The sequence below is a fragment of the Podarcis melisellensis genome, assembly GCF_964234715.1.
Source record: "Podarcis melisellensis genome assembly, chromosome: 2".
Lineage (NCBI taxonomy): Eukaryota > Metazoa > Chordata > Lepidosauria > Squamata > Lacertidae > Podarcis > Podarcis melisellensis.
Genome location: NC_138529.1, coordinates 47029642 through 47044507, shown reverse-complemented (window position 1 = coordinate 47044507; position 14866 = coordinate 47029642). Strand labels below are relative to the sequence as shown.

Below are 14866 nucleotides of genomic sequence, written 5' to 3'. Positions count from 1 at the left end.
CACTATAGCTGACTTAACAAGCACAATCCTATACAGTGGAACCTTAGTTCTTGAATGCTTTGGTACTCGAACATTTCGGCTCCCGAATGCTGAAAACCTTGAAGTAAGTGTTCCGGTTTTCAAACGTTTTTCGGAAGCCAAACATCTGACGCAACTGTCAGTTACTGTTTCTGAGGCGTCTTGCTTTTCAAACGTTTCGGACGCTGAACAGACTTCTGGAATGGATTACATTTGAGAACCAAGATACCACTGTATATGTCTGTTCAGAACCCAGTCCCTCCCATGTTCTGTGGTGCTTACTCCCATGTAAATGTGTATAGGATTGCAGCTCAACAAGACTCCTTAACTAAAGTTTAGGGTAACAACAACATAAACAACAACAAACAGTTTTACTTCACAACTGAAGTAAGCATATTTGGGATATCACACTTGCAAGCAATAAAATGGATCCTTTATGAGCTGGTCAATTGCCTTCGTAACAAATTAGCCCAAAGACAATGAATCTGCAAAAGCACACAGGAATGAAACAAATTTTAGAAAATAATTCCAATTTCCCATGCCATATGCTAAAGTTGGCACTTATCTATCTTTTGATTGTCAGCTTATTCAATACTGATTTCTCTGTCTCCCTCTCCCCCTCTCTTTCCCACAATCATATACAGGCATGTCCAGCATGTCATTCCACTTACTTACACTTTCTGGTCTTGCTGTGGCAAGAGAACAGGCACATTATTCATCTGGGCAACTAATATTGCAAACTGCTTATTTTTCTCATCATACCTAAATTGGAAAATAAAGAGAAAATATAACTGTAGGCAGTGTTAGAAATGACCCTAATCACAAAAGAGGTTGTTGATATTCTAAGACACTTTCTGATTTTCAGACCTGTGTACTCTTAGACTAGCCAAAAACAGTAGAACTCACTTCTGAGAGCACACACACAGGATTGGACTACAAGTCTACAACCACAAGAATATTTACCACCAAACACAGTGGGATTTAATTTAAGTAATTAAGTTTAGGATTAGGGAGAGACAAAATTGCTAGATGGAGTAACAATACTTTTTGGCAAATCAGAATTGATTTACTCAGGGGTCCATTAAAATGCAAAATAGGACTGGGAAATTCACTTTCTGCCTATAAAAGTGAATACAAACGTTTAACATTGTTAACAATATGGTGGAGGGAAATGTATTCAAAGCAGGCAGCCCATCATGCAGTTAGATTTTCCCCACAACTTACACTATGCTGAAATAAGCAAGGGATACTGTATTAAGAAGTACCAGAGGCCTGTACTCTAAGGCCCTGTCATCAAGTCAGCAATATTCCCCCATCAACACCAAAGATACGCAAATCCAAAAAATATTTTTATGCCATTTATTTCACTAAATATTACATGAAATGTTGAACACTGAAAGTTATTTGCACAATATAAAAGACTCCAGAGTGGGAGAAGTATTGGAAATGAATTAAGATATTAGTTCAAAACACTGGAGAAATAACTCGGCTTACTTCATTGAAATTTGAACTTTAGCAGTCTTAGTTGCATCTTCATTGTCAAACACAACAGCTTCTGGCACACAAGGCCTGGAAAAAAGAGAACATTTAGATGGCTTAATGTCTGCAATACTGGGGTTGAGTTGGGCAAATCATTCCACAAAAACAATTACTGTATTTTTCCATGTATTAGACGAGGGTTTTTGACTCAAAAACCATGTCAAAAAACTGAAGTCGTCCTATACATGGATAGTGGAATGAGTGGGGGGAGAAGCGGTGCGCCTGCCAGCCAGTTGGCGGGAGCGCAACTTCCCCTGATGCCACTATGCGCGGGAAACCATCTAGGGAGTGTTTCCTGCCTGCAGTTGCGTGGGGGAGAGAAGCTCAACAACTCTGGGTCATCTCCCCTCATTTTCTTAAAATTGAGTTTGCAAAAATAGGGGGAGGTCTTATACATGGGGGTGTCTTATAGATGGAAAAATACGGTAAATCCTGGAAGCTCCCTTGTTGCACTGTCTGATTTGGTTAGGATGTATACCATGTAATACATAAGAGTACCTTTGCACAGATGCTTCGTACACTCCACTGTCTCCAGCCACAGACTCATCTGACACTGCAGCTGATACACAGGCTGTCTTCAGCGCAGCTCCTTCAACCATACTTACACCTACAAAAACAGAGGGAGGAAAGGAAAAGCAGTTTTGATCATTTTTATCATGAGTTGGATGCATCAGCAAGTGAAAGACTAATCCTTAATTTGTATGTTGTTATCCCCTCAAAAAGAACCCTTTATTTAGACAACAGACAGAACTTTAAAAATGTTAGCAACCAAGTCTGTTATATTGGGAATTAAAAAACAAAAAACTTTGCCTAAGGCAGGGGTAGCCAATGTGGAGCCCACCAGATGTTGGATTAAAATTCCAATCTTCCCTGGCCACTGGCCAGAGTAGCAGGTATGAGTCTACCGACATCTGAAGGGCAGCGTGTTGACTACTCTGACATAAAGTCTTGGAGAAGTGCTGCAGATAGACGGTACTGAGTTAGAGGAACCAATGGGCTGACTCAGTATACACCACTTTCATATGCTAAGATCAAGAATGTTTTTTTAAAATAGATGTCAGTTGTGCAGATGTCCTGCAGAACAGACAAAGAGATGATCAGGTAAATAAGACAAGGCCAACACAGCATAAGACCCAGCAAGTCAAATGCAGCCTGCCAATTACAGAAGTTCTGTACATTGATTGTCAAGACAGTATGTGAGCCCACCGCAAATTAATTATTGGCCTCAATTGTTCTACTATCTTAAGACAGTGGCATGTTCTACAACTCACCTTCATGCCTCTTACCCTAAGCTGCTCACTACTGGTAATACTTCTCTACATGGGACCTACAGATTTGCAGTCTTTTAAGAATGCAACCTTTGTGGCTTCTCAAGAAAATCCAGTAAGTGTGACAGAAATTATTCTAATTAAATATTTTCCCGATACAGGTTCATTCTATCTCCTGCCCCCCCCAAAGCCCTACTTCATTATTATTTTTAAAAATCTGGATGATAGTTTTTAACTGCACAAATTCCATTGTTCAAGTTAATTAAACTAGATAAAAGATACTGAAATTGGGGAGCAGAAAAAGCTTTGGAAAAAAGCACTAAAGAAGGGGTGTTGGAGATTTGGGGAATATGCTATTTAGTTCTACTTACAAGAACATGTGAGGACACATGATCCCAGGAGGCCAGGCGGTAACTCAATCATGCAGCTTTTGCGCTACTCTAAGCTGTGTGAGCAGAACCCAGGGAGTGGATGCTTTCCTCATTACTGCCCTGAAATAAACTACCTGTGGTGATTATTATGTCTGCTGACTGAATAACAACCCCAAATCACTTAATCTGCTTAGCGCCTTATAGCTTTCACTTTAACAGCCGCAGCCATTCTCAAGGAACCAAGAAAGGTTAAGACTAATTACTAGCAAGATCTAATGGGAATAATAACCATTTCATACTACAAACGTGGCCATTGCTCAAAAGAGAAGGCAAAAGCTCAGGGCACCGTGTTAAAGGCAAACACCATTCCAGTATCTTTCCTTGATCAGGGTTATGTGACCCATTAATATGTTGCTTACTTAACACAACAAAACCTTAGAGATACTAACTGAAATTCTACTTGGTGCTCTTTCACAGATTAGCAAGTAAGTCTATAGGGTAGGTGGACTGTGCAATACCTAAAGAGATCCAACATGCCAGTCCTTCAGCAAGCTCTCAAAATAAAAGCTCTGTGGCCATCTTGTTGTGGACTCTTTGACAGCATTTTGTGAGTCATTTTGGACTCAAAGCTGTCCATGGAGGCTCAGGTCAATTCTTATGTCCAGGGCAGCTGTCTATCAACTCTACCTGGTATGCCGGCTAAGACCCCACCTTCCAGCAGACTGACTCGCCAGAGTGGTGCATGCTCTGGTTATCTCCTGCTTGGACTACATGGGGCTACCTTTGAAGGTGACCCAGAAACTACAACTAATCCAGAATGTGGCAGCTAGACTGGTGACTAGGAGTAGCCACCGGGACCATATAACATTGGTCCTAAAGGATCTTTATTGGCTCCCAGTGCATTTCTGAGCACAATTCAATGTGTTGGTGCTGACCTTTAAAGCCCTAAACGGCCTTGGCCCAGTATACCTGAAGGAGCGTCTTCACCCTCATCATTCAGCCCAGACACTGGACTTCTGCTGGTTCCTTCACTGCGAGAAGCAAGGTACAGGGAACCAGGCAGAGGGCCTTCTTGGTTGTGGCACCCTCCCTGTGAAACACCCTCCCTTCAGATGTCAAGGAAATAAACAACTATCTGACTTTTATAAGACATCTGAAGTTTTTAATGTTTGATATTTTAGTATGTTCTGATATGTGCTGTGAGCCACCCAGAGTGGCTGGAGAAACCCAGCCAGATGGGTGGGGTATAATAATAATAATAATAATAGTTGTTGTTGTTGTTATACAAGCAGCAATCCTAATGCCACACTACTTTAAAAAGAGTCACTGACAACAGGATGGTTGTCTGAATCCGCCTAGAGTGTGGAGTCTACATACAGATTTGATGCTGCTGCTTGATTAAGATTTTAGAATCCTTTGCACTCATTAACTGTTTACCGTTTTGTTGTGCTAAATGGAAAGCAGTATATAAAACATTTCCATAAAAGAAAGAAATAACTAAGTTGCAGTGTTATTTCTCTTTCAATTAGAAACAGTTGTGCCAGAAGCAGCCTGTTTGCATCTAGGTTGTTGCTTTTATGTTTGACCAACTCCTCTCCCACTTTCAAGAACATATTGTAGTTTCAGTCACAGAGCTATTTGTGTATGAGCGGGGGATGGGGGAGGGATGGAGAGAGATCTGCTGAATGAACAGACACTTGCTTATGGATACCAAATACATTAAATGTATCTTCTTTCTGGACACACATTAATAACAAAATCTCAGCTCCACTAATGTCTCCACCTATGATGGTTAGTATATCTAAAAAAAATTTTATTTTTACATTTGTTCCTTGCTTTACAGGTTGTTTTATTTTTAAAAGTATTGTTAAATGAAATCAGTTTTTAAAGGGGAAAAATAATTTGGCTGAATGTGAGGAGGTGGCCAATAGTCACTCTACCTTGGTCTAGATGTTTGACACCAGTCTTAGATTCTTCCACTCTGTACTTCCTGCCACTTGCAGTGTTTAGACTAAGTTCAGAAAGACCACTGTTTATTTCAGTATCTTCAAAATCCATTTGACCCGTGAAGGTATCGCCTGTGAAGAATGGGTCCATCACTAGTGGTGAACAAGGTGGAGAGGGAGAAGAGAGAGATGACCTTGGAGACAAAGAAGTCAATGATTTTGGTGTCCCAGATAAGGATCTCAGGGCCTGAAAACGGTTAGCAACGTCAGTTTTCTGAGTTTTCACCACCTCATTCTCATGGATAGTAGTGATGCAGCCTGAAGGCCGAAAACCAGTGGCTTTCTCCAGAAGCAACATGTCCATTTTGCTCTGGTAGTCAGAGTCCAGCTGCTCAAACTGTTCATTGTACAGATCAGTAAAGCTGGCTGAGGTTGAAGAATCCTGGCTTGAGGTGACCAGAGATCCCCTGCTGGATGCAAGAGAGCCAGGACTGCTGCCAGAAGACAGGGAAAGCATGCTAGATGACAGGCTGCAAAAAAAGAGAGAACAATATATCTGAGATGAAAGGTGCAACTAAGAGTGTGGCATAGCAGCTGCAGTGTCCTAACTAGTACCAGGGAGACCTAGGTTCAAATTCCCACCCAGCCACAGTTTGTAAGTCTAAGCCACTAATGGGGTTGTTGTGCAGGATAAGGAGAGACATTACCTTGAGCAGGACATAAATTGAGCGAAGCGACAACAAACGCTTAAGTCTTAATTAAACAGACTCTGGAACTTTGTGTGCTGGGAAATCCATCAGATTCCCACTTCTTGATGACCTTCCATTGTCATGCAAAAACCCATCTTGTTCCAATGAATATATATGATCTCTCTCTCTCTCTCTCTGTGTGTGTGTGTGTGTGTGTGTGTGTGTGTGTGTGTGTTGATGCTTCATTTTGTTTGAATAATATTTAAAATGAGAAAACAATTATTTAAAAGCAATTATCAACTGCTTCCTATTTAAAAAAAAACAGCCTAAATGCAATCAAAAAGCAAGACAGAAATATTTGAAGTAAATGAAATAAATACAGATGCATTTTGTATAACAGTACCTGCTAGGTGCATGCAATAAGATCCTAGCCCCATATTGTGTTGGTATCTAAATTGTACAGGAGGAGGCATGTTGCTGTATTGTGCCCCATAGCCACACATCAGCACCTTGCATCTCCAGTTGCACCTCCTTATAATAGTCACTGGGTTGTCATGGGGTTGAGACATATATTGCAAACCAAATGCAGCTTTTCTGCACCAAAGCAAAAAGCATATGCTCATGCTAATGTTCAGGGCTTTATAATTTGGGGTGGGTTCAAGACAATAGGGAAACCGGATGAAATTTTTTCTCCTTTTCCTAATACTGCAGTGCAAGGTCACTTAAGGAAGATCAAACAGATAAAGGATTTTTCAACACAATACACTAATAATCTATGGAACTGACAGTTCAGGGTATAGTGATCACTACTTTCAATAGCTTTAAAAGGGGGTCAGACAGATTAACAGAACTATCAATGGCTATTAGTAAAGATGGGTAAATGGAACGAGTCTATTTAAAAAAATAAGACGTGTGTTTCATTCATGCCCTGCTTGTGAGATTTGCAAGCCCAGCAGTGGGCCATTGATGGGAAAAGGACACTGAGCTAGGTGAATCACAGTAACCAATTCATCAGGACTCTTCTTTATGTTATTACTTGTATTTCAAGTAAAGAACAATGTTTGAAAACACCATTTTGCAACACTATTTCAATCCCAAAGTTAACACAGCAGCAGATGGTACAAAGAAGTGGTGCTGTTTTATGATTGGCAGCAAGTCCGTTTTCAAACCAGTTTTGGAAACATGTTTCCCATAAGACAGAATTGTAGGAGTATACAGCCGATATTCATGTGAAGTATGTCTAAAAAGCCTGTGCAAAACTTACTTTTTCAGCTGGATGTGCAACATTGCCATTAATCGCGTTGTTTCCTCTAGTTCTCGGACCAACTGGTTTCTTTTACTATTTAATTTCAATCTGCAAACAGGAAAAAAAACCAGCTTAAAATGCAACTCAAAGCATTATCCTATTAAGGAGCCATAGTAAGCCCTTCCAATGAAATGCCCTGAAGATGGGCAGGGTGTCATCTCCAAAGCCCTGTCTATAGAGAGCCAGTGTGGTGTAGTGGTTAAGAGTGGTAGTCTCGTAATCTGGGGAACCGGGTTCGAGTCTCAGCTCCTCCACATGCAACTGCTGGGTGACCTTGGGCCAGTCACACTTTTCTGAAGTCTCTCAGCCCCACTCACCTCACAGAGTGTTTGTTGTGGGGGAGGAAGGGAAAGGAGAATGTTAGCCGCTTTGAGACTCCTTAAAGGGAGTGAAAGGCGGGATATCAAATCCAAACTCTTCTTCTTCTTCTATAGCAGCATTTTGTTAAAGCAGCATTTTGTTCTTAATATCCACATTCAACTTCACATCAAAAGCTTCTTGCTACATAACATTTTAAAAGCAAGTATAGTGTAACTCAATAAATGTTACGTCAAATACATCAGAATAGGAATAATGGGTGTCACCTGAAGAAACTTCCTATCTATATAACTATTCCTTTATTACTATTTTTAATTTCTGAAATTCACAATTCTTCGGCATCTTGCACTTCAGACGCATCTTGCACTTCTGGCTTCACACTTCCAGGTGCAGTTTAAGATTTGTTGGTTGTAGAGAACTTTAAGGCAGTTTGGAAAAATAAAAAGTATCATCAGCCATGTTAGTTTTGCGTACAGAAGACACCTGACCTTCTCTACATTATTCGTCTTTGCAAAGGGTATGCAAACTATTCAGGAAGGAAAAAAAGATCTGTTACATAAGCAAGATTAGTGTTTCCTGGCAGGGACCCAAAAATATGTAAGGTGTTTCAGGAGGATTGTCTCTCACTTCCTTATGTGAACAGGCTGAATACAAGAGTTGTTTTAAAGAGAACACTTAATAATATTTCTTGGAGATGAGAGAATAGGTGAGACAATTTCAAAAATCTAAGAAAAAATAAGTTTTTTCAATTGTGAACGAACGTTAAAACCTGTCACATCTAAGGTACATTAAAGCCATGTTGTATTTATCTCTATTATACGACAGAAAGGAGAACAAGGGTCACCTTGAGATTTGAGCTTGCCAGAAGCAGGGGTGGGGAGCAGAGAATGCTCCAGCATTAAGTGAGTGTAAAAATGTAGAACCTTGCTGTTGTACACTCAGTTCTTACAAGGACCTGTTCATGCTAAAAACATTAAAAGAACCCAGACTTGAGGTCTTGTTTCACAATGGCAGCCACCCCACAATGACAAGCACTTGTTTCACAGTGACAAGACTGTTCCTTGGAACTCCCCACGACTTTTAGAGGATTCAAGGGGCATACATTTACCGGTAGTTTCCATGGGAAAACAGCCAAACTACTAGCAGTGCAGGACCACAAGTGCATCTGAAACTCTTTATAATATACCCCACCACTATTTATCTAGAACATATCCCTTTTTTGGCTGTTAGTCGCTGCCATAATGGTGTGGGTTGAGGAGATTAAGTCAGAGGTGGAACAAATTCTTACAAGAGTGGAAAGACTGAAGAGAGAACAAAGAAGTAAGAGACTCAGGAGATTATCGAGATGAAGGGAGAAGCAACCTGGAACACTGGAAGCTGCTTTATATTGAGTCAGACCATTGGTCCAGCTAGCTCAGTATAGTACTGGTTGTCAGGAGCTCGTCCTACTCTCTAGTAGGACAATGGCAGAGACACATGCCCGACTGGCATGTTCCCTCCCTCCTGGTTCAGGAGCTTCAAAAGCTTTCAACTGCCTGAACATCACAGCGACTGATGCCAACAGACATCGGCACACTTAGGGATCCGCGGAGTCTTCGCAGTTTGTGTAACAGACCTCAGCAACTTAGCATTTTGGCTAATCTACTTTATTTACATATAAACACACACAGAGCACTGCAACATGACTCCCTCTCTCTCTAGCATCAGACAGCAAAGAGAAAAAACAAAGGACAATAGTCCCACTTCACGGAACACAGCAACATCCTGTCTCCATCACTTCCCAATCTGTGGAGTCAAAACATACACCGTCATGTGATAGACAAAAATCCCATGACTGCAATCACGGAGCAGGAATTCTAACACTGTCTGCACTGACTGGCAGCAGCCATCCAAGGTTTCAGTGAGGGGACATTCACTGCCCTACTTGCAGATGGCTCAGGATTAACCCTGGACCTCTTGCATGCAAAGCATAGGTGTACATCAATGAGCCATGACCTTTCCCCACTGAGAGAAGACCGAGAACAGAAAGCAGGAGCTTAGCATGTTTCTTACACACTGACTAAAATTGTACCCCTATCTGAGTTCCTTCCCTTTCCCATCCACCTATTTAAACACATTCTACTTTATATTCTACTGTATCCAGTTGCCCATTAGTTGGTTCTTTCCCCTACCTCTTTTCAAGAAACATGGGGACTGTAAGGCTGGAGGCACCATATGGTTTTTTAGGACTCTAGCCTTCTTCACTCTCACAGTTCCCTCCACAACAAGGGGCTACTGCAAGGCACTGTTGGGATAGGAATACATCCCACTAAAGAGTTGCAGCAGAGACTGGTCGTACAGTGTAGCTCTATAGTATCTAGAAGAAACTACCCTATTGCTTCTATGACAGTTTCTATTGTTGATGCAGAACCAGAGGAAAGCCTATCACCACACAAATGCCTTGGAAGAGCCTTCCCCTCCCGTGAAAGGAAGCATAAAGCTTGCTAGAAAACCTTAATTTCTGGATACAGCTTAATTGTAAATAAAACCATTAAGCAGGGTGAACCTGCTATAGGAGTTTGTTGGTCCCTAGAAGATAATTCAGAATCCACTCAAAGCCTTTAGTGGTCTCTTCAATTTTGGGAGGTAACTGTGATGCTGTACCACCCACACAACATTCTACTAATGTAAGAACAGTTGTTGGATTTTTTTTTTTTTTGTTTGACTTTTAAAAAGGCCCTGAGATCTGTAGAACTATACAGGATAGATTCAATCAGAGATTGCTCATGTTCTTTTTGAATGCTATCTATTAAAGCAGCCTGAGTGGGAACAAAGTTCCCCAACCTTCAGCTATCAATCAATTCAGCAGTTGCCCTATAAGAATAGGTACATTGGAAGGAAGAATAATAAGAAAAATATTAATGATTTTTTAAAAATTAAGGGGAGTAAAACATGGCGCACAGTACACACCTCACCCAAATGTATTAAATAGTCCCAATGGAAGATGTGTGTAGCAGAATGTTTGAGAAAATGGCCGTCTGTAACTAAGCAGCACCACCTCAATAAGCATCAAGTGGTATTTTTAGAAAAAGAGTTGCGTGTGTCCCTCTTTCTCATCTAGACAGCATTCGAATAGCTGGAGGGCAGCAGGAGATGAATAAATATCACATGCACTTAGGATTCTGGAATTTTTCAGATGTCAGGAGGTTTTAAACCCCACAAACACATTTTTGGTTCATTTGTGTGGGATGGCTGTTAGTTATGCACAAAAAGAAGCCTATAAAATCATGCACAAAAAATAAAATAAGATAAAGGACAGCATGTTCAAGTCATTTTTAGCGAGAAAAGCCTGACTGTCAGAAACATCATTGCAGACTCAAAGTACTATCCACCCACACACCAAGAATGGCAATTACAGAGAGGCTTTTCACCCTGTTACTACTGCACCTTCCCAATGGGGCTTAATCTACAGCTGAAATGGTGATGTAGTCTCATAAGATCCAGTCACCAAATATAATTCTTTTACTAACCAAATGAATTACGGGAGACAGAGTGTGAAAAGTGGCAGCTTTTATGTACTTGATAGTCTTGTTGTCAAACCGCATCCCTCCCAAAACTTTAGTTCCTATGGGGATAACATTTAAAAGAAACATTTGAGTTTAAATATAGCTACAATTCTAATGTTTCTTTGGAGATGTGAGCCTTGCTTCTGCCTGAATCCAAGTAAGATAGCACAAGAAAACCCCATTTCCATATCAATTTCCGTGTTTATTGGGGATACTGATGTTGAATGCAGCAGCTGAACACATCAACTTTATAGAGATTCACACCATGAGATGACACTTTTTGCCATCTCATGCCTGTTCATTCCAAGGTTGAAACAAATGTCAGGAAGAATGTCACTTATGTCAACTGATATCTTAAGTGACTAGAGACCAGAACCAAGATTTTGGCTGGTAAACCCCAGGTTTTTGTATTCTCACTCTCTTGTAATATTAGAACTTGGGATCATACGAAGAAGTCAAATACAAAAAAACCTGGAACAGACAAATAGAACTTATTCACACCACACATAATTAAACTGTGGAATTTGCTGTCAAATGATACTGTATTGGCCACCAACTTAGGCAACTTTAAAAAGGAGGTTAAGACAAACGCATGGAAGAGAAGGCTATCACTGGATACTAGCCATTATGGAAGTACTTCCACTGCCAGAGGCCTTTGAATACCAGTTGTTGGGAACCAGCACTCAGGTCCTGCACTCAGGTCCTGCCTGAAGGTTCGCATAGGCCAGGGGTGGGGAACCTCTAGCTCACAACCAAGTGAGATGAATAGTCAACCCAACAAGAAAAACGCCACAGAAAGGAGACCAAAAGTGGCAGTTAATTGATGCAGGTGAGTCACAGAGGAAGCCTCCATTCTCGTTAGACCTTCTCTTGTGAGGAGTCGCAAGGCGGCAGCGAAGAGACTAGGCAAGTTGTGGAGGAAGAGTCATGAGAGGCCAGGACACCTTCTCAGCAACAGTCCCACTCATGGAAGAAGGCTTAAAGGGTGTCTTCAGCAAGGTGGCCAGTGGCAACAGCAGCAGCAGAGCAGGACGACTGTTGAGGAGTTGCCCCAGCCTTTCATGACTCATCCTCTGCAGCTTGCCTGCATCATCCGCTACTGCCCTCTGAAGCTGCTTCAATGGTCCAGCAGCTCACCCAGGGCTGTTAACACACTGTAGTTTGCAACATCACCTGCCTGTGGCTAAGTGAATTGCAGTGCGATGACATTCTTACATTTTTATTATAGGTATAGATAAATTAAACAAAACAAAAGACTGTAACAAATGCAATTAAATTACACTCAGATGCAAGTGTCTGTAATGAGTTTTCTAGTCCACAAGAACAGAAGAAAATAATCAATTTTTACTATTTAAACAAAGTAAATATGTTAAATGTACCTTTCTGTTAAAGCTTTGCTTTGCGTATCTCTTGCAGTCTGAAGATCTTCTTCTAGGCGTTTTCTTTCCATCTCCAGTCTTTCCACTTCACCCTGAGTCCACTTCCTAGGGCTAATGAACCTCATTTCCTTTAGAAGTTCCTCCTTCTCATTGATTAACATTAATCGGTCTCGTTCAGAATCCAGCACACCAGGCCAGGCCTCACTATCCAATTTAGCCAACTGTATTTTCAAATTTGCTATTCTATAGGACGAAGGAAAACAATTAAGTTTGCATATGGCACATATGTTCCAGCAATTTCAAAACACCTTCCTGTTGGGCTCTCTTGCATATTCAACTAGAGCAGTACTGAACACCACAATTTATCAGATCTCACCAATCGTATATAAATTGTGTCCTAATCTAGTGACATAAGATGGCGTGTCAAAGCACAGAACCCATTATTTCAGGACACTTATTTTTTTAAAGAAGAAGTGATTGAGCTTGTTCCCATAGCAGGGAAGTTGCTGCTTAATTAATTTAAATTCTATAATTAATAGAAATCCATTCAAGCTGCACTGAAGCCTTCTTTGCAGCCATTTTAATGTTCAGCTGCCTGGTTAAGCCCAACATTGTGCTCCACTGATGAATTAGCATTGGCATTAGTTCCTAATCTGTGAATTCCACTGTGAATTTATAAAGAGTGTGTTCTAAGAGGATTGCTCAACTGTAATTTGATAACTTCTGTCAACTATCAGCATGGATATGGTAAGAGGTCAGATTTGTTCTTAAGGTGGAATGCTTTCTACCTACAAAAATAAAACAGCATTCTATGCATCCTACATAGTAGTGCTTATGAAAGTAAACAAGCCATCTTATAAATCTGGCATCATTCTCTCTCTCTAATTTTCACTTTGCAATTTTCACTTGAAAGAAAGCCATGATTCCACCTGTTCAGCATTCACCGATAGGGAATTTTAGCTTAATCATTAATACCTTGTAACACTCATATCAGCATTACCAGGAAATTTTGTCAATGGGGATTGTAGGATGTCAGGCAGCAAATCAATTTTTGTTCCTATGGCTCATAACAAATGGAGGAAAAGACAGTTCAGTCTTTTACTTAAATTTGCTTAAATAAAAATCGCATTGCACACTTTCATATGCAAGGCTCTTTATCATTTGCATTATGCCAATCCTTGCTATTTTCATTCTTATTCTTATTACATTGTTACTACAATTTAAAGGATTGGGAATTGAAGCTCAGAGAGAGCGATAGGCAGAGTCTGATTTCCTAGATTTAGACCAATGACTTGAAGCTGAACAATATTGGTTCTCAACCATTTTTACTCTAATTAATGAAATATGGGAATCTGACATCATCAGAAAAGGAAAGCAAACAGTGCTTTAGCTTAACCAAACATTTCAGTGGGACCAAGCCTTATCTGAATCCACTACAGATGTAACATGACATTCCATAAATAAATAAATAAATTTAAAAATGGATGCACATCTCAGGAGTCTTAACCTGAATTCATACTCTAGTAATGAATAAGAAATTTATTTTAAAAGTAACTGGGATTTAATTGAAGAGGAACATGGTATCTGAAGCAGGAGTACGTTTTTTGTGGAAACAAAACTGAGAAAATGCCCTCACAAAGTCCCTTGTTTTAGAATAGTGTTAAGCATGTCCTGTTGGCTTGGTTTTTTTTAATGCTCTGTGGTTCTATACCTTTGTTTAATTTTAATTATGCAAGCCAACTTTGAGACCCTTGAGGACAACTTTGGGGATCAAAAAGTGGTATATAAATATTTCTCTAAAGAATAAATGAAAGTTTTAAATGCCATTTTTATACGTATGGTCATTATGACAGGCACAGCAACCTCACTGTGTTATTATTTATTTATTTATTTTCATATATAGATACATGCCCTGCCTTTCTTCTATCATTGAACCCAAGGCGACGTGTGTGGTTTCTGAGTGATGACTTACCCAAGTACTGACCGAACCCAGACATGCTTAGCTTCAGCAAGTGGGGGCCTCATGTGCCTTCAGGACATACCCATGGGCATACCTTTGGTACTGTACCAAAACAGTTGTCTATTCTGGCAACACAGACTACCTAATAATAGGAATCCAATACCTTATTATTCATGTTTTGCTATCCCCTGAATAGGACTAAAGTCACCAAAGAATTTAAAGGAACAACTTGGGCACATTAATTCAGACTAACCCCCATTTGCATTATCTTTCTTCCAAAGAGACACAATCCTTCAACAAGCTCTGAGTCTTTCTCTAGACGAGGGGTAGTCAACCTTTTTATACCTACTGCCCACTAATGCATCTTTCTTGATGGTAAAAATTCCTTACCCCCCACCAGTGCTTCATGGAAGGAGGATTCAGCTTGTGCCGTAGAACCCCCTACTGCCCACCTAGAATCCTGAAACACCCACTAGTGGGTGGTAGGGACCAGGTTGACAACCCCTGCTCTAGACAAAGGAAAGAGG

At 40.4% G+C, this 14866-nt stretch overlaps 1 protein-coding gene across 1 annotated transcript in view; it reads right to left on the bottom strand.

Annotated features, from left to right (window-relative positions):
* WWC1 (WW and C2 domain containing 1) overlaps window positions 1–14866 on the bottom strand; it is an 83043-nt gene that overhangs the window by 15323 nt on the left and 52854 nt on the right. Inside the window, exons 9-14 of the mRNA XM_081899119.1 lie at window positions 12380–12622; window positions 7096–7185; window positions 5137–5672; window positions 2056–2164; window positions 1513–1587; window positions 694–780 (exon numbers count right to left, since the gene is read on the bottom strand). Coding sequence (XP_081755245.1) covers window positions 694–780; window positions 1513–1587; window positions 2056–2164; window positions 5137–5672; window positions 7096–7185; window positions 12380–12622 — 1140 coding nt within the window. The remainder of the gene's footprint in view (window positions 1–693; window positions 781–1512; window positions 1588–2055; window positions 2165–5136; window positions 5673–7095; window positions 7186–12379; window positions 12623–14866) is intronic.